Source organism: Octopus bimaculoides, chromosome 9 (assembly GCF_001194135.2).
Source record: "Octopus bimaculoides isolate UCB-OBI-ISO-001 chromosome 9, ASM119413v2, whole genome shotgun sequence".
Classification (NCBI taxonomy): Eukaryota; Metazoa; Mollusca; class Cephalopoda; order Octopoda; family Octopodidae; genus Octopus; species Octopus bimaculoides.
Window position 1 is genome coordinate 692,025 of NC_068989.1, and position 24,953 is coordinate 716,977.

The 24,953-nt window shown below is 36.2% G+C and overlaps 2 protein-coding genes across 5 annotated transcripts in view; one reads left to right on the forward strand and one right to left on the reverse strand.

Moving 5' to 3' along the window:
• The window catches only part of LOC106879481 (small ubiquitin-related modifier), a 12,448-nt gene extending 12,051 nt beyond the window's left edge, over nucleotides 1–397 (reverse strand). Inside the window, exon 1 of the mRNA XM_014929071.2 lies at nucleotides 239–397. Coding sequence (XP_014784557.1) covers nucleotides 239–259 — 21 coding nt within the window. The 5' untranslated portion in view covers nucleotides 260–397. The remainder of the gene's footprint in view (nucleotides 1–238) is intronic.
• Nucleotides 398–4,022: 3,625 nt separating this feature from the next.
• The window catches only part of LOC106879485 (ATP-citrate synthase), a 69,957-nt gene continuing 49,026 nt past the window's right edge, over nucleotides 4,023–24,953 (forward strand). For 2 of the 4 annotated variants that reach the window (XM_014929084.2, XM_014929086.2), the window contains exon 1: nucleotides 8,575–8,759. The gene's annotated coding sequence lies outside the window, so the exon portion shown is untranslated. Of the gene's footprint in view, nucleotides 4,355–8,521; nucleotides 8,760–24,953 lie in introns of those variants that run through there. The other 2 variants (XM_052970337.1, XM_052970338.1) reach the window with 2 other exon arrangements.

Below are 24,953 nucleotides of genomic sequence, written 5' to 3' on the forward strand. Positions count from 1 at the left end.
ATATATATATATATATATATATATATATATATATATATATATATATATATATATATACATATATAGAGAGGCAGATTTGTGTGTAGATGTAAATATATTTGTCTATTTATAACGTGTGTGCGTGTAATATGTAGAAGGAAAGGGCTTCACTTGTTTTCCTGTGACTACAATTGTAACTACAATTTGTAACTAGTTTATCTCTCGGTTTAGCTACTTTCTAAAAACACTTTATACTCGCCTGTTGTACAGTGTCTGACATTGTTGTTCTGTGGAGCCGCGGCAGCAGCAGAGAGGAGGGGGGGTCATAACATGGCCGAACCACAAACCAAATCAATCTCACGGTTTATGGCTTTTACCAATCTTTCTATTGGCTATAAAATTATTTAAAACAATCTTGGTGGTTTTATTTTACATACTCCCTTCAGAAAATAGCGAAATTTATTATATATATTTGATTTTTTTTTTAAATTCAGAAATCTCGTTACAATGAGACTTTGATTTTTTTCTTCATTTTAAGAAATAGTTTATAAATGCATTTAATTTTAAGCAAGCTAACAACTGTATTTTAGAGTATGTATTCAAATAGCTTCGATTTGAGTAAAATAAGTGAGTCTAAAGGAAAATCATCACTTTAGACCAATGCTAGTTAGTCAAATCTCGTTTACGCGAGAGTTAACTTTATTATCGTTTTTAATTAATATTAATTGTCTTATTTAAGGCATGTTAAATTTTTTTTTACTCCTTCATTGTATATATTATTTTTTAATGTCGCCTCTAAATCGAGCCTTTTAAGGTCCTTCTAAATTCCATGCTAATCAAACAAGTTCTCGTTTGATTGAGAATTCACAATTACGTTTCCGTTAAACTACTCGCTCTCCTCCCCTTCCTCTTGCCTCTGTCTCTCTTTTCCTAAAAGTATCTTTTGTATATATATATATATCATCATCATCATCATTTAACGTCCGCTTTCTATGCTGGCATGGGTTGGACGGTTTGACTGAGAGCTGGCAAGCTAGAAGGCTGCACCAGGCTCCAATCTGATCTTGCAGAGTTTCTACAGCTGGATGCCCTTCTTAACGCCAACCACTCCAAGAGTGTAGTGGGTGTTTTTTACGCGCCACTGGTATGAGGGCCAATCAGGCGGTACTGGCATTAACCATGCTTGAATGGTGCCTTAAGCTACAAAGTGAGGATCAAATTTTACCCCAGCTAATGATCAGCAACTTTTTACTTCAATTATTACATAAATGTCTCTTCTCAGTTAAAGGCAACACAGAATCATGAAGTTGATACAGTATACAAACATGTCTTTTGCACAAGCTATAAAATGACATTTATTAGCTTTCTTTGGTGATGTATATTTGAGTGGTAATACATACTTACTGGTATGCATACATATACACATACATGCATAGACTGTCCTGGAATAAATACAGAAAATCTTCCTGTTATAGAATACATACAAAAGACATCAACAGAAAGAATATTGGTGGAACATCCTCTTTAAAACATCAAGTATAAGCATAACAGACCAGATATTGTAGTTTGAAACAGACAAGAAAAATTATGTGCTGTCATAGCAGTCAGCTGCCCTACTGATGTGTATATCTCTTTGAAAATCAATGAGAATAACTATGAACAACTACTTTGAATCCTCCAGTTTCTATAGCCAGATTATAAATTGTACATTTATGCCCGTAATAATTAGTGCATTTAATTTTGTGAGTAAATGCCTAAGTGACAATATGGATAAGCTAGGGTTTTCAGAAATCAACCAACTAACACGCATTACAAATACAATTTGTAACTGGAACAATAGAAATATGCAAGACTTTTCTCAAGTTTAAAATGTGACATTGTTTTTGTTATCTTCATTCTAATAATGAGGCCTTGTATCTTTGTTAGAAATCAGTAACTTCTTCAGAGGAAGAACTTAAATGATTAAAAACAGAAGAGAATGAACATACATACATACATACATACATTATATGTATGTATGTCTCTTCTATATATAGAATAATTGAAATAATAGATTAATTTAGAATAAATATCTCATTGGAAATCAAAGAAAAAGAGGATATTTATGAACAACTGCTTCGAAACCTCCAGCTTCTACATCCAGACTATGAATTCATATTCATACCAATTAGTTGAGCTACTTTCACCTTGTCTATATTTCAAGGAAACATTAACAGGTTGTTTAATAAACTGAATATGGAGTCCAAATATCCTTAACTTTAACTGTCCATGTATGCATCATGATCATCATCATCGTTGTTTAATATTTAGGTTCTATGGTAGCATAGAGTGAATGGTTTGATGGGATCCAACAAGCCTGATAGCTGCATTGATTTTCAGTGTCTACTTTAGCAAGATTTCTATGGCTGGATGCTCTTCCTAATGCCAACCACTTTACAGAGTGCACCAGGGGCTTTTATGTAGCACTAGGACTGATAGAGTCAACAAGTAACAGGCACTCCAGTTATAACAAGGAGGGTTCCAGTTGATCTAATCAGTGGAACAGCTTGCTTGTGAAATTAACGTGAAAGTGACTGAACACTCCACAGACGCATGGTTAAGTGGTTCAGGTATTCATCTCGAGATTGTAAGACCATTAGTTCAATCACTGGTGGCACATTGTGTTCTTGAGCAAGTCACTTTACTTCATGTTGCTCCAGTTCCCACAGCTGGCAAAAATGAGTTGTACCTGTAATTCAAAGGGCTAGCATTGTCACATTCTGTGTCACACAGAATCTCCCTGAGAATTACGTGAAGGGTACACATGCCTGAGAAATGGTCAGCCACTTGGACATTAATTTCACAAGAAAGTTGTTCCATTGATCAGATCAAGTGGAGTCCTTGTCATCAATACTGACAGAGTGCCAGGTCACCAAGTTACATGCAAGTTCAGAGAATCAGGGTGTATTATTGAGGTGGGGGGTGACATTGTGCGAGGGGTAGAGAATCTAAATTATGAAAGAGGGTCAGGAGCAAGTGTTTTGCTGTAGAGAAGATACCTGGCTACCCCAACAGGAAAGGAAGAAAGGATGGAGATGAAGTATTAGGGTGTACACTCATTGTATACGAAGGTGGATAAAGAGGAACATTATTAAATGATTCATTTCAATACAATATTACTACATATAATTAGTTATAAGACTGAATATTTATCACTCATAGCTTTTCCACAGGTACCCACTAGTTGTCTTAATATATAAAAGTGAATATATGAGGCAAATTGTGGGCCATAATTTTGCACATAGATAGAAAATTTTGTATAGGACCACATTTTTTCAAGGAGCTGATCATAGGATGAGTGAAATTTTCTAATAATTTCTGTAAATTGAGGCAAGGTAAGGAACTGCTGCCAGGTCTGTGGCTATGTTAACTTGGACTACATTATCTGACTTGGCCTTTTAAAAAAAATAATATGGTGAAATTTGAGAGAAATTTGACTGCTATTTCCAGCAAGTTCAGCAATCACAAAGAGACTCATTAGTTCATGAGAACTTTTTATTTTGAGCTTGATGTCGGATTGAAGTGCAACTATGGGGAATATTGAAATGAGGTAAGTATGACGTCATCTGCAAATGTTTTATGTGAGTGTGTGAAGGTCATGTTGGTATAAGTTAAGAGCTATGAGTAAAAAACATAACAGTGAATATGTTGTTCAATGTAAAGTGGGATTGGCCACTGAGAAACAGTCTGAAAGCCAACATTTCTTTGTTGTTCAAAATATAATGAAAAATAAAATATTGTGAAACATTTGGATATAAAGTATTGTTGATCTGCTGCTGCTGCTGCTAGTCTTGTCAATAATGTGAATCAGTTCAATCACTGAGTTTGAGATAAAATTTGAGAGGAATGTCTCAGGGTTGACAAACATGTAACTTCTCACTGGATTGTGTCCTAAAGTACTTCATTGAAATAATAAAATTATATTAATTTTAATCTAAGAAAATCTCCTAGTGATTCATTGAACTGCTTAGTATCACATCCATGGCATTGAATGGAAGAGAGAACTTTTATATGGTCATTCAACCAGCCAAACATAGCAATCAAGTTTCCCATAAATCATATCCTACCACCTCATAAGATGGAAGTAAAGATTCAACAAAGTAATCCTAAGCATACAAGATGTAATGGTCACATGTGGACTCTTAGTCTACTGGATCAGGGTTGAACAGCTTTAAAAAACCACAACATGACACCCCCACCCCCAGCAAACAGGATGTCAAAACTATTGCAGGTGTTACTTGATAAACATGTACAAGTTATTTCCTCATTGAAACCTGTTAAAAGACATATTTCCTGTTTAGAAACACATTGAACTGCTTGATGTGGACGTGAACAGGTAAGTCAATATTTCTCTCCACATTCTCCATTAATTTTGTCTTGGCTCACAGAAGAAGAGTCTATTTTGCATTTTAGTATTAAGAACAGGTATTAAGACTCAATAATGAAAATAACATTTCTAAGATCTAATTCCAACATATAACAATAAAAGCAGTGCTTATTTTACACTTTTCATCCTTTCATATATATTTTCCTCATACAAAATGTAGTTTTTGCTTGTGTGTATATAGCAAAAAAAAAATCAAGTGTAGGGGAGGTAATTCTTGTGTGTATGTCTGTGTGCTCAAAGAGAGAGAGAGAGAGAGAAGAGAGAAGAACTGGAGGCTTACAAATATGTTTTTAGAAACACATTTTTAGCCTCGCTGTGAAAAGTAGATATAGAGGCTAAATCACGTTTTTCTCTCATTAAGTTAAAGATAGCGAGTAGTCTGACAAGTTATTATTTTTTTGTTCTGTTTTTTTTCCACTTTGGAGAAACTTTCAGGCAACCCAGGGACGTTTGGGTCATTCACCATTCTTACCAGTTTATTTTGAAGTGCAGTATCTCCCATCCAACCACTGGCTTTATAAATCATAGCTCAAAGCTGTACCAGTCTCTCCTTTGAGTATATTTGTGACATCAATCGTTTTTGCCCTCATTTGTTTTCTTTTTAATTCCTTGTTGATTGCATTATTCCTAACAGTGTACAAGAGAACTAAACTAGTGACTCGTGTTGCCAGATGAAATTTTAGTTGTTCACTATCTTTCACCTTTTTATTAGACCAAACAGTAAACAACATCTCTCAGCTAGTCACTAACTATATAAATTGAAACTTAAAACTGTCTACACACCTTAGTCAGCAGAATACAACCTGTGTAACTATCCATTGTCCACTCTGTGCTTTCAACCAGAATTCAGCTAGGATAGTAACAGTCAGAATCTATTCTAACTTCAGTTGATCAAAACAAGACACATTAGTGCTGAACAATAGATTGATTTGCTGTATCTCTGTTCAGATAGGCTAGACGCTATGTATGATAAATTTTGCTTCTTTTTACACTTTAGAAACATTTCTTCCATATTACACATGTGATACAAAAATAACTTTATTTTCAAGAACATATTTATAGTGCTTATTCTACCACTTTAGCAGAAAAAACTTGTTCTCTTTTAGTGTTATAAATGAAAATTGCTATATTTTCTCTGTTGGAGTATCATTTAAACCAGTGTCTTTACAGATTTTTAGAAGTGAACATATGCTGTTTAAGCACCTTTATTTATAGTACCACTGATGCTACTTATCCTACTTATGGAGAGGCTTATTCTTCTGACGACAAGGAAAATTGAATTATTATAATTTATTATAATTTATTGCTGTTGTCTCTTATCCATATTTTATTGCAGTCACTGGCTAGTTATTCATTTTTCTAACTACAGCAAAAATAGTAGCTTCTAACTAATTAAAGTATTCATAAACACAGATAAAAGTGATGAAAATTACTGCTGCTTTCCTAGCAATCTAGATGAGAGCTACATAGTGGCCCTCACATAACCAAGAAAAGTATTGTCATCACCAGTTCACTGGATGGTCGAGAGAGCACCTTTCTCAGCTATGCATTGATTTATTAAGTTGAATATTTAACTCAAGTTTTTTTTTTTCTATCAATGTTGCTATTGAAAATTGTTACTATTCTCTGTATAAATTATTACAATTTAAACCTATGCTTTTACGAATTTGTAGGAGTGAATATATACTGTTTAGCCATATTGTTTGGTCATATTGACTTATAGTACCACTTGAGTCAATAGAAATCTGTTCCTCTGGTAGTATGTGGAAAATAAAGAGGATTATTATATATAAGTTATTATAGTCAGTTGCTTCTCATTTCTATTTTCAACATTAGTGGCCTTGACATTCAATCCAACTATGAATTTTCAAATTTGTGCTCTAAGTTGCTGTTATTGCCATATTCAAATAACACCAGTTTGTCATAAATCAGCTTCATTCTGCCTCTTTTCAATCTTAATGACCCAAATTTCAGGTTATCACATGTGGTACCCCATTGTCTTAGCAGGTAACAGGATGTCAGAAACTACATGTTTCACTTTTACTATCAGCTTGCAAAAGCATAGATCACCCACGAAGTACAAACTGCTGCAATTACCAGGAAACCCAGATCATCCCAAACACCATGAAGCACCATGAAGACACCAAGAACAAATATGAACTCAACACTATTACCTCAACACCATTACCAGCTTATTACCTTTCATGGCTGCAATTTACGGCACAGAATTCTACAACAAACTTTTTCAATTTACAAACTGGCTCAGTTTCAACAGAAAACCAAACTAGTCAGTAACTGAGAATGTAAACTCACATATAAATATATGCAAAGACACCAATGCCATTGTTAATTCACTTTCTATAGAATCACATGTACAAAAATATGCATCATGTAGACTCACTTGCATTTTATGCATTCATAATGCAAACTCATTTGTATTTATGAACACATCATGTATATCCCACTTGCATCTTATGCATGCATATATAGTATTATTCTGACAGCCCTTCAGCCAAGTCACTATCTGTTGCATTCAATTCACTCTTTCAAATGCTTTTGTAACATCATTTGGTTTCCTCTATCTTTGCTTTTGCTTTGATCCCTATTGACTGTTTCCTTCCCAGCTATCCAGAGGGAGACTAGACTAGTTATTCTCACAGAGTCAGGTGGAATTTTTCTCTATTTATCACTGGTTTATTGGACCAATGAGGGAACACCATTTTTAGTTAGTTATGCATTGATTATATATGTAGAATTTACAACATTCTACTCTCTGCCTTCAGTTCAGCCAGAGCAGAGTGAGCTGTTTCATTGTTTACAACAACTAGAGAAAGCTGTTTTCTCCCCACCCCCTTCTTTCTTTCTTTCTTTCTTTCTTTCAGCCAGCCAAGCGAAGTAGGTCAGCAACATGTGTGAAATGTTTGCGTCAGCAATAATAGTAGTCTGTAGTGGTCATTTGATTATATAGCTGAAGTTTAGAAGTTTCAACTCAAGCTACCATTGATCTTGACTGGGCTGTGACCAATGCGTGGCTGTGTAGTAAGAAGCTCACCTCCCAACCACATGGTTCTGGGTTCAGTCCCACTGTGTGGCACCTTGGGTAAGTGTCTTCTACTATAGCCTCAGGCTAACCAAAGCCTTGTGAGTGGATTTCGTAGATGCAAACCAAAAAAAGCCCATTTTATATATGTGTGTATATATAAAATTTAATTAGAGGATGTGTTAATCTCATAAACGGATAGTGTTAGTGCCCTGAGAAAAAAATTGGACATAAGCATCAAAAGTGGTGTGCAAGAGAGACGACTGCACTGGTATGGTCATGTGTTATGTGTGGATGAGGACAGCTGGTGAGGAAGTACCACACCCTAGCGGTTGAGGGAACCTGTGGAAGAGGTAGACCCAGGAAGACATGGGATGAGGTGGTGAAGCATGACCTTCGAACATTGGGCCTCACAGTGGCAACGACAAGAGACTGAAACCTTTGGAGATATGGTGTGTGTTTGAGAAGATCCGGAAACTAAAATGAGATTGCAGCCATGGCCGATAGCAGAGTTGCATGTCTGGCCCATTTAAAAGTACCCTTGTGCAACTTTCTCTAGAAAGAAGCTTTGCGAAGAATATTGATAACAATGTTTCATTGTCATAATTTTACATACGTGTTAGTTCAGCGAAAGTAGAAATGGTTTCAATATACTCTTATTTTGTGACACCAAGACAGAATGAATCAATCACGGTGATTTAGTTCTGAGAACGTCTAGTTGGCGAGCAATGACAAGTTCTGAAAACTAGGATACTAATCACTCTTAAGAAACTAAGGCGATCTTTAGGCCGATATTTAGGTAATCGTACCGAAAGATCGCCGAAACTAATTGAGTCTTATTCTCGGTTCTTCGGAAATTTGTAGATGGGTGTAAAATGTTTTTTTTTTTAAATTAAAGAAAATAAAGGAAACCAACTATATTTTATTTAGAGAAATCCATATAATGAAAGGGGGTCTATGTTAATAGATACATAAATTATAAAAGAAGATAAATGCTCTAATTTCTGTTCGGATTAATTAATTAATTATCGAGGTAAAAATAATGGAGTCAAGAAATGCAGCTTGCACTGCCATCTGGTGGCCAATCGAAGAATCACTGGTTTATAAAAGAGTGGATGCAAGGGAGATAATCTTTTAAACTCTAGCGACAACAGACAAACCCAAGTCGTGAGCAGACGTAAATCTGTTGTTGTCTCTCATCGTTTGGTATTATTTATTTATTATTATCACAAAGCTTCTTCTTCACTCACTTTTTATATATTACTAAGGCGGCGGCGATTAACTAATCCAATTTTTTTTCTTTTCCCGACAAAGGTAAGGAAATTTTTTATGATGTAATAACGTCTGCTTCCTTTTAATAAGAAATATAGTGTTGATGTCTCATTGCATTTTTTCTTTACAAAAGCATAAATCAAACCCTTTTACTTCTTCTTTTCCACATTTCTCTCTCATCCTCTTTTATTTTATTTACATTGTTTTATATTGTTGGGTTTCTTCACTAAAAATAAACCAAAAAGACATAACAAAATGATAAATTAACATCTATCAAAGTATATTAATTGCTATATGTGTATATATATTATTATAGTCTAAACACACGTTCTGTTCCTTTTCTGGCGTAAATGATTTCTTTAAACATTAAACAATTTACTTCAAACCTTTCGAATTAAAAAACAAAAGGACAAGATTTTTTTCTATTAGTTGTCAGAAACGTCTGACAACATTAATATTAAATATTTTATTATATAGATTATTATTATTATCATGCTTGTGTGTAAAACCCTGCGGCGTGGAGTTGCCGGCAAAATAAGTTTGCACCGTAGTTTCAATTCTCATTTCAAAGTAATTCACTTCGCTTTTTTTCTTACCAATAAATACACCAAAACCACACAAACTCTTCTTCTTCTTTTTGATCCTAACAAGAAATAAAATCATTAAAATCATATAGACGATGTAATCGTGTTTAATGAGATGGTTTCCTTTCCCATGTTATTAAATCGCCGATTGTTTAATTTTCCTCTCTAAAACATTCTCCAGTCTTGTTGTACCTTAATGCCACAAACACCATTATTATTTATTATTTTCGGCTGTATATTTAAATATAGACCGTTGCTGGCTTGAGGAGTATATCACGGTACCTATTCATTACCAACTATTTGTGATTCTTATATATTTTTTTATCGAATTCCATTATATATATGTGTATATATGTATATATATATATATATATATATATATATATATATATATATGTGTGTGTGTGTGTATATATATAAAAACAGCGGCAGCAAAATAATGCAGTTATTTGGACGACATCTCATTGGTTTTTTATTGGTTTGCTTCGAATAAAATGACCGGGGTGACTAGAGAAATGCTGTATTTTCTATGAAAAATAATTCAAGTGGGCGGTAGAGATTATCATAAAAGTAAGCAATTGACGAATTCAGTTCTGCAATGCGGTTTCGATTCTTGATTAAATCTTCTTCTTCAGCATCCTCCCTAATAATGTAAGGGATTTTGTGTATAAAGTTAAACCTAGTCTACAAATCATTTCCTGGTACCGTTTACATCGCTTTATGACATTAATGCTCTTTTTCGATCAAAGCTTTTGAAATTCTTTGATTCTAGAACAGAGATGCATTTTTTTTATCCAGCGATATAGATGAATAAAATATAAAATAGTGTTCTATATGGGTATAACGGATGGATTGATAAATGGATAAGTTAAATATATTGAAATATTCGAGCTCTAGAGGTTGATAATTAGCGAACTTGTAGAATTAATACTGGACCATAAGACTCTCTTATTTTGTGTTATAATACTTACACAAAATTGTTTTAATAACAACAGAAAAGTAATTCCATCGGCTTCTTTCTCAACTAACGTTTCATCTTCAGTATCACATTCGTCGTACTCTTCTTAAAAGATGATATTAACACCCACACACATCTACTTATATTCCCTGTATTATATAGATCTGTACACAATATTACAAATACTGTCGCGCTAATGTATACTGAAATGTGCATAGAATTAAGAGAATTCTATAAACATCGATATGTAATCGCAGATAGTGAAGAAAGTCACCGAGAAGAGAGGCGGACAATCCTTGGCTACGCAGTCATTCAAAGGAATTTACAGATATAATAATTGTGCACTAACATGTACTTACACATACACACAGATAAACATGCATGCATATATATGCCATACAACTACTGGCCTTCTCACATTCTACTCTTGTGACAGAGAGATCCTTCAGTATATTAAGTACACAATGATAGTACTAACGTTCATACAAGAAGAGGCATCCCGCCAGTTTGTTTCATTATAACTTCCAGAAAAATGTATATTTTTAATGAAATTTTCTACAAATGCCTTTCAGAGTGTGTATATTACGATTATATCGGAATTTCATGTGAAAAGAAAAACAAAACTGTTCGCCTCGCACACATACATACTGGCATATATTACATATATCCACAAAATGAACTTGAAATTTCGGAAAAAAATTTAATGTGTCCGTATGGTATATGTTCGTGCTCACCATTCTTCTTTTCAGATCAAATTTCGATTTAATCGTTATTACATACTCAGAAAGGTATTTGTCGAAAATTTCATTAAAAAATACCAATTTTTCTGAAAGTTATGAGGAAACAAAGCTGATTCGTGCGAATTTTCAGGAACTCCTTTCTTCATCCCACGGAAAATTTTTTTCGCTACAAATTCCGATATAATCGGAAACTACACCATCTGAAGCATATTTGTTGAAATTTTTTTTTAGAAATATACATTTTTCTGAAAGTTGGGAGGAAACAAAGTCGGTGGTGGGATCACAGTTATGTGTGTGTGTGTGCCAAAGAAGAAATTCCTGAAATATATTTGAAGGAGACGCAATTTAAAATTACTATTCACGACTTTTTTCATTCTCCTTTCGGCCTCTTTGACTAAATTCTTTTATTAGATTGTAATAAAGACTTTAATTTTACAAATGATCACACATGAAAAGACGATGACTAACGAAATCATCGAAAGTTTACACCTGCCTAAGCACCAGGTTTCTCTCCAGGGTAATTATTGGATAAGCTTGAGCTGCTTTTCATTTCCCTTCACCTGTTTTCAGGTAATAGTGCGTCATACACAGTATAAACTGTGACGGTGTGTTACGCTCTGGAGAAGCTCGCTCAGTCTGAGAGACAGGCATATCAATGTTGATATTTGACTGCGCAGAAGTAACTACAAAATCATCTCCAAATTACATTTCTTCCATCTTAAGGAAGAATAACTAAGTCTGAAAATAAAAAGGTGAGATGGTCATTGTGAGAACACAAGGCCTGCTTGATTGGGGATGACTCTTGGAATTCAACAAAGCTGACTTCTATGACAGTTCCAGGTCAGCTTTGACCCAGCATACCTATAATCAAAGAGGTTTAAGATTTTTTTTTTTTAATGTTGCTGTATAACGCAAATTGGATATGTATGTATAATGCTTTTACAAGAGTGATGACAGTGGTTTCACCTGCTAGCCTTTATCGTACAATCATCATCCTATGTCTGTTTTCCATGCTGGTATGGGTTAGATGGTTTGACTGGATTTGAGGAGCCCAGGGCTGCATTGTGCTCCATTTCTGCTGTGACCTGGTTTCTATGGCTGGATGCTCTTCCTAATGTCAGCCACTTTACAGTGTGTATTGGGTGCTTTTATGTGGCACCAATACTAGTGGGGTTGCCAAGTAACTTGCAAGACAGGAAAGGACAAAAGAGGAGGAGATGGAGAAAAAGGGAAGAACGGGAAAAGCTCTCTTCACTAAGTGGTGTTGGTGATGGTGAGATATTTGAGAGGGGATTCTTGTGCCAGGAGCCTTGCTGAAACATAGCTATCCCACATTTATATAAGGGTGGTTAGGAGTATCTGGGTAAGATGGTAGTGATGGAGTGCCAGAGCAAGAAATCATATGGGCAGTAAATCAGGAGGGAAACAGTTTATAAAAGTGTGAGAGGGAGTGTGGAGTACCAGATGGTCAGAGGAGAGTGAAGAACAGGAGGTGCTGCTTGAAGGGAAATATAAATATATGGAGTAAGGTGTAGGGTCGGCATGACATAGTCCTTCATGTTATATATTCTCCAATTTCAGTAACCTTTCATTTAATTTCTGTGCATTTTTTTTTTGTACTCCATATTGAGGACAAGTATGCCTTCATTATTCCAAATACATTTCTCACCAACATCTTGGTTGTCTCTCAGTCCTGAACACTTTATGCCTCTGATCTTCACATTGTGGGACATATGTAAAAATCTTTTCCTTTCTGCCTCACCCTTAGTTAAATGTACCTGTTGCCTAGACCTCCTAGCTGTTAGCTAATGACCTCTACTACCTTCCTTCCAGACTTTCCAAGCCTGCCTCTTAGCGTTTACTGCCCTATCAATTTTATCCTTCTCATACCATGTTACTTTTGGCTGGGCCGACCTGTTACCCTAAGCAGGTTAGTTCATAGAAATTCCTAGTTATCATCTTTGCCACAGGAATCTAAAGTTGTCTTCCTACAGACATATGCGTGAATTAGAATTTCTCTGAATCTAGTCCCAGTTATAGGATCTTTTAGTTTCCATGTCTTCCTTCACATTCTGTTTCTGTGTAGCTCTGACTCTGAAGCCACCATCCACCAACCTATGTTGCATCATGCATTCTTTACCAGGAAAAGTTCCTGTACTCACAACAGCCTCTCTATCCCGTTTCCTTCCGGGAATGTAATCTGTCTGACTTTGGCTTCTGTATTTCCCAGATTGGTAGGTGATGAGGTAGTTGGTGCCTTTCTTGAAGTATGTCTTGCAAATTGTTAGATCCCATGTATCACAGAACTCTAAGAGTCCTTCATCCTTTTCATTTCTTGAATCATACCCATAGTCTCTATATATGTCATGTAAGTTGTCGTTGTGTTGGCCCCAGCTGGAATCACCAGTCACGATAATGAAGTTGCTATCAGCCATCATTGAGTTTGTCTGCAGAAGAGTCTCATAGAAGGGGCTCTTCTGTCAATCCTGCTTGTGGGACATTGCCAAAATGTTGTCTCAGTTACTTTTCTCTCCATTTCTCACCTAACAGTATGCCTACCCCATCCCTCTTGTCACTATTTCCCAGAATTTGTCCTGCTGTCCCTTGCTTGAGGTTCCTTTCCATCTTGCCTCTTACATCCGCTCATCTTCACTCTAGCATCTCCACAATCTCATAAGACCTACTCCAAAGATTCCAAACGTCACTAAGAGTACCATTGTTATGTGTATTCACTATGACTTTTATTAATGTTACTGGCAGGGAGTTGATGTAGGGGTAGTTGTATCCAGTGTATGGGATGAATGAGCTGCAAGGGATACAGAACACAGTCACAGAGTGTGGGTGATAGGCTTGTTACTGATAAGGAAAACTTTTAGTACACATGGTGGCAGTGGGTAAGGGCGGCCACAGTGAGAACCTTCAAGCCCCAAGGGGATGACAGAGGCATTGGCTTAACATAATATTATGAGAAAAGAAATTGTGATTCCACAGTATTTCTGTGTGGTCCTTGTATAACTGACCGGAGTGGGAATCGTCATCATCATCATTTAACGTCTGCTTTCTATGCTGGCATGGGTTGGATGGTTTGACTGAGGACTGGCAAGCCAGGACGCTGCACCAGGCTCCAATCTGACAAGGTTTCTACAGCTTGATGTAGTGTAGTGGATGCTTACACGAGGGCCAGTCAGGTGGCACTGGCATCAACCATGCTTGAATGGAACTTTTTATGTGCCACCGGCATCAACCTCGCTCGAATGGTACTTTTTATGTGCCACTGGCAACGACCACACTCAAATGGTGCTTTTTATATACCACTGGCATGGGATCAGTCAGGCAGCACTGGCATCGACCACACTGTCACCAGATTTAAGAACAGCCAATATATTGTTACAGCATGTAAAATTTATCATTTGTTGAATCCTGAACAAAAAAACAAGCAAGAAATAACACCAGTAAACAGTTTATTCTTTTTCAAAATTTGCCTTTACATTTCAATTAGAAGGAATTACTGTTTTAACAATTAAAAAATCTAAACAGTTTATGTACTACCTGCAAAGAGACGTATATTTACAATGCTTGGATCATATTATTGAATGAAATAAACAGCCCTGAAGTTCATGTTTAAAGTTTATTTTCAATTATTTCATGAAACTACAAAATGGTAGAAACTAAGCAAGAAAGATTGCAGGTGACTTGCATTTTATTTAGTTATTCATTTGATTTTGATTAGCTGAAATAACAAGTTGCATGTTAGTGGCAAATGTTTTACTTCAATAAACACTTTGTTGTGAATTGCATTAATGACCTTAAACAAGGTACTCGGTCCAGGATAATGAAAGCATTCTTTGGTCATAATTGTTGCCTATAATTGGCAACATATCAATGGCAGTGCCAACAAGATTTGGAGAATTAATACTGCCTGATCAATTTGATTGAATCCTAGTTAAGATATCTTTCAGTTAGTGCCAGAACACACACACACACACACACACACAAAACAAAAAAAACTCAACAATTGCATTGATAGTAAAGAAATAACTGGTTTGTCCATCTGTAAATCAGAGGTTAAGACTATTAAGTCTCTGTAATGGTCCACCCTAAAGTGTTGGAGAAAATGAACTCTGTAGAAATAGTAGAAACCACAATGTCCTCAATAAAATTGAAGAAACAGTCATTGCCAAAAGGACATGCTTTCTGACTCTGAAGCAAATGTTATCAAGAACCAATAGATCAATGTTATGAAGGTTTGAAAGATGGTCAGCTGGCATCAGCTTGCCAGGCAGAATACTTAGCACCATTTTGTCCATCCTGAGTTCAAATTCCATTGAGGTTGACTTTGCTTTTCAGGATAGATAAAATAAAGAACCAGTCAAGCATTGGGGTTGATGTAATCAACTTACCCACTTCCTGAGAATTGCTGGCCTTGTGACAAAATTTGAAACCAATATTATGAGTTTGAGTGATTATGTGCGTATTTTCTGTGTGTTTGCGCATGATTGTTATCATTTAACCCCATGTCAGCCCTGATTGAAGTATGATCAAAGTAATTCTAACCATGGCCATCCACCCTGCATTTGTAGTACCACATTATTCAATGTGCTACCTTTTAAATTAAGGTTGGGTCTAATTTAAAGGAGAGTTGGCTGCTACTTCTAGCAGTTCGAGAGACCGAATAGAAATATCCTTGACGTGTGTTCAAGTATTTTTTTTTTTTGTGTGCGTCAATGTACAGGGTAACCTTTTTTGTGTCTGTGTATGTAGGGGTACATGTGCTTCAAAAGAAAAGAAAAAAAATTGGAATCTGACTTTTTTCTTTTTTAGTACAACATATTTCATTTCTCAAAACATTTTTTCTGTTGACCAGTTTAGTGGCCATGGAAAATTGTTTTGATATCGATACTGTGCTGTGGCCAGTCTTTTTTAGGGTTTGTTGTTTAAAACAGAAGGGTGCAACTGCAGCATTGTTTATATTTTTGCTGCTGTTTATGTAAATAAGATGCCATTTCTATTTGCAAAAGTCATTTTCATGCATGAAGTTTACCAGTTTTTCTTTCAAATCATCAAAGACCACTAGTTCCTTGTTCTCCACCACCACTAGTTGTTATTGATGTATCGATTTACTACCTGCTGTAAATATCCGACTATGTACAGGTATGGAATCTCCTTGAAAATTTATCATCATCGTTTAATGTCTATTTTCCATGCTGGAATTGGTTGGACTGTTTGACATGAGCTGGCAAGGCCAGTAGTCTCACCAGGTTGCAGAGTCTGTTTTGGCATGGTTTCTACAGCTGGATGCCCTTCCTAAAAACAGTTGCTTTATAGAGTGTACTGGGTGCTTTTTACATGGCACCATTGCTGACAGTCACCAAGTACCTCGCAAGACAAAATCCTCTCAACAGGGAAGGGGAGTAATTATCATTTTGATAAAATTGTAAATAATGATCCAACCTAGCCATAGGACAGTTGTTTATAAGTATCAAACCTTTTATATGAGATGTCTAGAAAGGTTTCCTTGAACAAGTACCAGAGAGAAAAGCAGACCCGTGATTCAATGTTACATAAAATAAAATTGGTCATGGGTCAATAATTTGTTCTGACAATTGGTGTTGTATGATGAAGCAGAAATACTACTATAAGGTAGTGCCGGTGGCATGTGAAAAGCACCATCCAAATGTGGCCGATGACAGTACCCACTGACTGGCTCCTGTGCCGGTGGCACGTAAAAGGCACTATCCAAATGTGATCAATGCTGGGCCCGCCTGACTGGCTCCTGTGCTGGTGGCACATAAAAAGCACTCACTTCACTCTCGGAGTGATTGGCATTAGGAAGGGCATCCAACTGTAGAAACATTGCCAGATCAGATTGGAGCCTGGTGCAGCTGCTGGCTCTCCAAACCTCAGTAATGATGGTTGTATTTGACCAGTATTTTGTTAAACCATGGCAGGAATTTCTTCGATCTTGCTGTCATACAAAGAGATTGAGTCCTTTTGATCTTGTTCCAAGAAAAATTGAAATTAATGAATTTAAAGAACTTTTCAATGATTACTTGAAAACCATTTGAATGGAGATGCCCCATGTATATGCATGGTGGTGCTTGAACATTTGAAACAATTATGATTGCTCTTCATTAGCAATAATTATCTGAAATTAATTTTGTGATTTTGCTTCTTCTATAAAATTATTTTGATTTGTTGTCAGTTATGGTCAAGCATTGACCCACATTTTTCCACTTTGCTTAAAACTATTGCTAAAAGCTGTATTGTCTTTAGTTTAAAATTCTTTTTGCTGAATCATTATTATTTTGATATGATTTAGTTCTGAAAAGAAGGCTCAAATTTGTGTGAATGATTTATCAATTCTAGAATGAGCAAAATTTGAAGCCATAAAAACTATTGATTGAATAATTTTTCTTGTTCTTACCTTCTGATGGAGCCTCTATGCAGTGTTCATGTCTACAAATATTTATCTGTGTTGTCCATCTGCCTAGAATTTTCTTTCATGTTTACATAGCTGCAAGCTGTCACATCCACTCATGGCCTTTTCCCCTTTCTGTCTTCAACTTTCTCTCTCCCACATATCTCTGTCTCTGAACAACATGTTCACATTTAAACTCATTCCTACGATATATATTTATCTAATCTCCACCCTCTCCATATCTTTTTTAGGTCCTCCTCCTCCACCACCTCTCTGTGTTTCATTACCTTTCTTTCTGTATGTCTTACTTTTTTGATTTCTCTCTTTGAATTCTGGGACATGTTTTATTGATCTTGATTTAATTGAAATTTTAGAAATTACATATGTTACATATGGAAAAAGAATATGATATATTGTCAATCAATTGATACAATATCAGTAGATTGCTGCTACATTTTTGTTGTCTTTAAATTAAATAATGTTTCAACTCTTTTCTCTCTCTCTCTCTCTCTCTCTCTCTCTCTCTCTCCATACTCTTGATATTATCATCATTTAATACCTATTTTCCATGCTGGCATGGGTTGGATGGTTTGACAAGAGCTGGCAAACCAGAGGGCTGTGCCAAGCTCTCTTGTCTGTTTTGGTGTGGTCTCTATTGCTGGATGCCCTTCCTAATACCAACCAATTTACAGAGTGTACTGGGTGCTTTTTTTTTTTTTTTTTTCGTGGAACCGACACCAATTGGATTACCAAGAAAACTGCAAGACAAGACAGTCCCCTCGATTGGAGGGAATAGTATTGAGGAAGTGGAGTTGTGCCAGTGGTAAGAGGTTAAAAGAATACTGGAGAGGTAGAACAAGGTGCCTTGCTGTAGAAGAGACACAAGGATACTCTAATTGGAGAAGGGGGACAAAGCTGGGTGAATAAGCATTAAATGGAAGGTAGAAGAAAAAAGCAGAAAACAGGAAGAATGGATGAAATCGTATCACAAATGATAAAAGATCAAATCAAGTGTTGATATGTTATACACACACACACACACACACACACACACACACACGAATGTGTACAGAGAGAGAGAGAGAGAGAGACATCGGTTTTGGCAACTGAGTGGAATATGCTTTATTAAAGCTAAGACATTGTCCATTACTTTCACCATTCCAGCTTGAAGATTAACTTTCGTCATTCATATCCTTTACTTCCTAAAGTTTCAGTTAGTTGATTTTATTGGAGTCCTCATCATTACCTGGATGTTTTCAAGCTTTTAAACACTACTAAAAGGGAGTTTCTATCTACTAACTGCACGGATGATCAAAACTCTTCAGTTTTCTCAGTTACACATATGAGACCCAGCTGTGTTGATAGAAACTGTTAACCTGTTCTGATGTTTAACAGGACTGCTTAGCACTTTGACTTCTTCCACAATTTCTACTTAACCTACCTTATCTGTAAAATCTCATTTCCTATCTGTCATTTATTTCCTTTTCTCATGAAACAGGTACACCTGGCATTTTTTATCAATTTTACCTTTTCTCATTGCCAGTTGCTCCTGCTACTTGTTCAAAAATATTTAAATATTTAAAGTCATTGAACATTTTAAATTGTTTTAAAATGTCTGTTGACCATGTCGAAACATGACTGTAGACTTTGATTTTTAGATGATAAAGTTCATTATCAATGTTTTAATGTTTGTCCACTCTTTGCATAGCTCAGTTTTATAAATATATCAACACTTGATTTGGTCTTTTATCATTTTGATAGGATTTTATCCATTCTTCCTGTGTTTTCTGCTCTTTTTTTTCTTCTACCTTCCATTTAATGTTTATTCACCCAGCTTTGTTTTTCCTCATTACTTTCTCATACCATACACACTCATCTCTCCTGTATGCATAAAAGGATGCATTTATTGTCCGGCTTTTTTCAAAGTTCAAGCCTCTTTCTAATGCATATCATGTCTGCTTCATTTCTCTCTAATTTTTGCAAATTTTTCACATTCAATATCCATTCCTTTATTTCATACTGTCTTCTTTACACAGGAGAGAGAGAGAGAAATCCTTTGCAAACATAGACAATAAGCCTTTAAGTGTCTTGCAGTCTTTTAATCTTGCTACTGTACTCTTACTGCAACTACTCCAGGGTTATCTTCATAAGTTATCAACTGAGGTGTATGAAAAGTTGATACATATGACTACTACCTTTGCAGACCAGCAGGGGTTCTTGGACCACAGGCTGGGGACCACTGTCCTACAGTATTTAGTGGTGGTTCAAATATAATTGTTATTGACAGAGATCCTCATCATCATCATTGATGTCAGTTGTGTCCTGGAGAAGATCATCTCTCAAACATTTAAGCATCATCATCATCCTCTCTCAACTATAACTTGCATGTGCCATTTATCCCATTCCATTCCAGGCTTTTGTACATGTTTCTGGAACGACACTCATGATTCCTACATCAATGACTCATAGACAACTCCTGTTATTCCTGACAATGTTTGACAAGCTGCTGCAGTCTTCTTCTTCTTCTTCTCATTGCTCGGTAAGGCGGGGAGCATGTTTACAGTTGCTCATTGGTCATTTTCTGTATTAATTTGACATTGGAAACCATGCAGAGTATCTGAGTGTATTAGCCGTTGAGGGACATGGTCATGGATTTAGTAAGGACCTGCCAAGGAGGATTGTCTCCACTGCTGTTTCCCTTTTTTTTTGTTTCTTTTGGTTTTGAGGTCACATCTCACCAGTGTTAGCTTCCATTCTTCTCTGACCAATAAAAATAATAATACCAGTAATTAGCTTTACGACTGCATTTCAGAAGTTGGTTGGTTGGTTTGTTGTAAATAATCATCCTCGACTTTATCATATGATTTCTTTTTAAATGCTGACAAAGATTAATTCTGTAAGATGAATGCAGATGTTGACAGAGATTAACAACCTTCATATTCATCTTGAGTTGTCTGGTAAACTTATAATAACTGTAAGAACAAGGAAATATGTGAACAAGGCAGTCTATGTAAATATTTTCCTTGAAATGAATTGAATGGAGGTCACAGAAACTAAATTCTTCATTGTTAATTCTTGTAAGGAAATAGCCATAGAGTGTAACAACCTTGACATGGCAGTAAAAAGAAATTAATGTACTGGAATTGTTGTCTAATTCAACAATTATTGAATTGTCGACACATTATCAAAGGCATTCCAACCATGACCATCAGTTTTAAAGGAATAATCATTATTAGATTATCTGTGACCTTTTTGGTGTTTGAAGGAGATTTGGCTACTATTTCTTGCAGGTCACCTGACCTTATTGGTTTGTTACGGAGTTTAATGATTGATGCAGTTGGCTTTCTTTCTTCCCTTTTCACTTAATAAGTTATATATTGAATTTCTTTCAATCAGATATATTCCATCTTGTGCATTTTAAGATAAATTTCAGTCATCCAGTATGTCCTTCATTTTTAGGATGGTAGCATATGCTTTAAATGAGATTTGGCAGCTGTTTCTAGCAGCTATAATCATATTATTTTTTTAAATAGCATATCTCAAGTTACATTATCCAATGTGTCCCATCATTTTAAAGATGGTACGATGATTTTGGAAGATTTTGACTACTATTTGTTGCAGGTCAAACAACCACTTTGTGGCTCCTTTCTAAGAATTATTTTGCAGTTAATATGTTACCTTTATAAACTGGTCTGTCTATCCAACAGGATACATATCCTAAGGAAAGTAGAGGCTGAAAGCGAATACTAAGGGGAGAACCCAAAAGGATTTGACTGTCAGTGGTCAAGCAGGAAAAGGGTGGGTGAATGGAGAAACTGGGAGGGAGAGAAGGGTAGAAAAAGGTAGAGTGAGGGAAGACAAAACGTAATGAGGAGAGAAAGTTAGGGAGGGACAGAGGAGAAGGGAAAATAGTTGATGGAGAAGGACAGAAGAAAGAAATGGAAGCAATGTGAAGAAAAACAGAAATGCAAATAGATAGAAAGGATTAGAGAGAGAGAGAGAGAGAGAGAAAAGGGGATAAATAAAGGAGGGGTGTACAGAGAGAAAGGTAAAGTGAACCCAAGATAAAATATAGATGACACCTGTGTCTGCTTAGAGACAGCCAATGTTAAATTTTACTGCCCCCAACCTTTTTCCTTTTTACATGTTAAGGTCATCTCTACAGATTATCACCAGCACTGGTTTTGTTATGGTGTTTTGTGTCCAAGACATCAGATATAAACAAACGAGATCGAAAATGAAAAAATGGGTGATGGACGTATATACCATATGTTGGGAGTTTTTGTTCCTTCATTAGCATTCTTTTGAAAAAACTGACTGGTTCTTCCATGTCTATATTTAGCTTCCAGTGTGGTATTTTGTTGGTAAAAACAAGCTATAATTTTGACAGTTGATAATGTCAGCTGTCATGCCTAACAGATCAGACAATTTCATACAATTAATTCTTCTGCATATTTTTGTCAAGACCGCATGTATCACAAAGCTTGATCTGCAGCTAAAATGTTGACTGGATAACTCTATAACATAAAGACAGCTCAGTTTTCCTGTTTTATTTGTTTAGTTGGTTTTAGAAAGAGGAGTAGCATGCACTGCTATTTCAAAGTTTTTCTAGATCAGAGCATTGGATGAGGACAGGGGAGTTATTGTTTCATTTGGGTTGGAAAAGAGTTGTGTTGCTGCCAGGGCAGATGCGATTGAGCAGAGCCATGGCCAAGTGACACGGTTTGAACCACAGATTTGTTTCACTTGTTATACTATCAAAGTCTCTGCCTAATGACTACATTGTTGCACACTCTGACATGTATAGAGTGCAGTGTGACAGTCCTGGATATATTGCATTTTCTTCACTAACCAGTCTGTTTTAACATACCTGTAGATTTTGGTGATGGCTACAAAGATGGTATTTCAATGTGATGTAGTTGGAGGAAATTATTAAATCTGACAACTTAGAATCCATTAATATTAGTCCAGTTTTAGTCTCACTCATCATTACCATCATCATCATCACCATTTTATGTTCTCACATAAACTTGAGCTTCATCTCTTTTAAGGAATGGTTGGTGTTAGGAAGGGCATCCAGTTATAGAAAACTATGCCAAATCAGACTGGAGTTTGGTGCAGCCTTCCAGCTTGCCAGTCTTGGTCAAACTGTCCAACCCATACCAGCATGGACAACGGACATTAAATGATGACAAATCGTGTTATAACCCATTCTGTTACTATCAGAATTTGATGCCTCTTTAGTTGCTTTTTATTTCTCTAGTGCATGTATCTTTTGTCCTTGTGTCAGTTTATCTGTGATACGATATCTATTCATGATATTATTATTACTAGTCATAGTTCATAGGAAATACCCATCTCCTGTCATAAATACCTGATTAACTGGTGCAGACCTACTTTACTGGATAGTATCAACTTAGTGACTATCTTTTCTCATAGCTCTGCTATTTTCCTTACATTCATATCCTCAGTGACTTCTTCAACTACATAGGCTGTCAACAGCTGGTTTGTCTGTTGGGTCTATACAAGGAAAACATGCGACAATATGTCCCATTCCAAGAAGCACAACCTGTCTGATCTTGTCAACTATTGTCCTATTGCATTCATTTCTAAAACCTCAAAAGTCATGTAGACAGCCATCGACAGCAACTTTCTCTGACAATTTGAATCTCTCTCTCTCTCTCTCTCTTTCTCTTTTATGATCACCATTATAGTTTTCATAAAACTAGATTTACTGGAAACTTGCTCTCCTGTGTCAATGGACTTCCACCTCAAAGAAACTTGGTGAAAGCATCGTTATTACCTTCAACATTAACAAAGCTTCGAGCCAAGCCTGACATGCAAATCTCCTGTCAAAATTACCTGCCTGTAGTCTCCATCCATCTTTCATCTCTTGGATCATCAGCATCTTATCTGATCACACTTTCAGTGTTTACTGATACGGTTAGCTTCTGTATCCAACACTTTATAACTGTGGTGTGTTTCATGTTCGGTTCTGCCTCCACCCTCTTCCATCAATAGCCTACATGTTGCCACCTCCAATAATGCCTTCATTCTTCTCTATCTTTTAGCACTCAAGTGTCATCCACAGACAACCAAATCTGCACTTAATCCATAGATACACACCAACATTTAGCTTGCAACCTTTATGGTTTGGGTTCCAATTCCATTGATATTTGCTTAGTTCCTGTTGTCCTGGAGGTTGATTCCGTCAATAAGCACCCACTTCTCTCTCTCTCTGCACACATTTTACTTTTATAGTATCAGTGTATTTTGTTGTAGTCAAACATGTTTCGTAATGATGTACTTGTTGAGAAGCTTGCTTCAAGTAAAACTGCATATTTTGAAATTCTTCTCCAGTTGAAGTTATTGTCAAAATAGACATGACCAATGCTGTGCAGCCTTCTCTTCCTGCATTTCATGCCAGCCTATGTGAAGGTCAAAGTTTTCTTAAAATAGTTTATATTTCTGAGTATTTATTTATATTGACTGAAAGGTGAATATTTGTGTTTGTTGTATTCAGAGCAGCACAAAGGAAACATTGAAACCATAGTGACACAAACTGAACAAATGTTATACAGAAGAGGTTCTCAAACTGACAAATACCGGCATCCCTCTCCACCTCCAAAATATTTGTGAATTGACTGTCCCTCCTTTCTCTTTATTAATGGTGTGACAAAATAGACTTTTGTCCAAATAATTCTTCTTCACTATTTGTATTTGATAAAGTAAAAAAAAAAAAAAAAATGGAAACCTTCCTGGTTGTGTGGGTAAGAAACTTGCTTAGCAACCCGGTAGTTTTGGGTACAGTCTCACTGTCTTCTATTATAGCCCCAAGCTGATCAATGCCTTGTGAGTGAATTTGATATGTGAAAACTGTGTGGAAGCCCATTATATATACAAATGTGTATCTCGCTTTGCGTCTGTGTTTGTACTCCCCCACCCCACCATTTGGGAAGTATTGTTGGTTTGTTTATGTCGCAAAGACTTAGTGGTTTGGCTAAAGAGACTGATAGAATAAGTACCAGACACAACAGAATAAGTGCTGGGATTGATTTGTTCAACTAAAACTCTCCAAGGCTGTGCCTTAGCATGGCCACAGTCCAGTGACTGAAACTAGTAAGATAAAAGATATCTGTTCACTTTTCAACCCCCAGACACCTCCACCCTTACAGATCGAGCAGGACCACCGACCTGAAGGCAGTTGCGATTTGTCTGTTAAGACCCTTAGATTCCATGCCTTGCTTCCACACCTGAAATTTTTTCTCTAGGTCAGGTAGTGATTCAACTTTAAGAACAAGATCATCAGAGTAGAGGTGCTCTCAGGGGCAGCTGGTCTTGAATTCTTCCGTTTAGGTCTGGAGGACTAAGATAAACAAGAGGGGGCTGAGAGCTGAGCCTTGGTGAACTCCTACCTGTGCACCATGAAACAGAATCTGAAGACATATTCAGACCCTGCCTGGGTTTAGGAATCATTAAAAAAGAATTTAACTGGAAATTAATAGTTTCTCTTAACTTCCGCATTTCTCTGTGCCT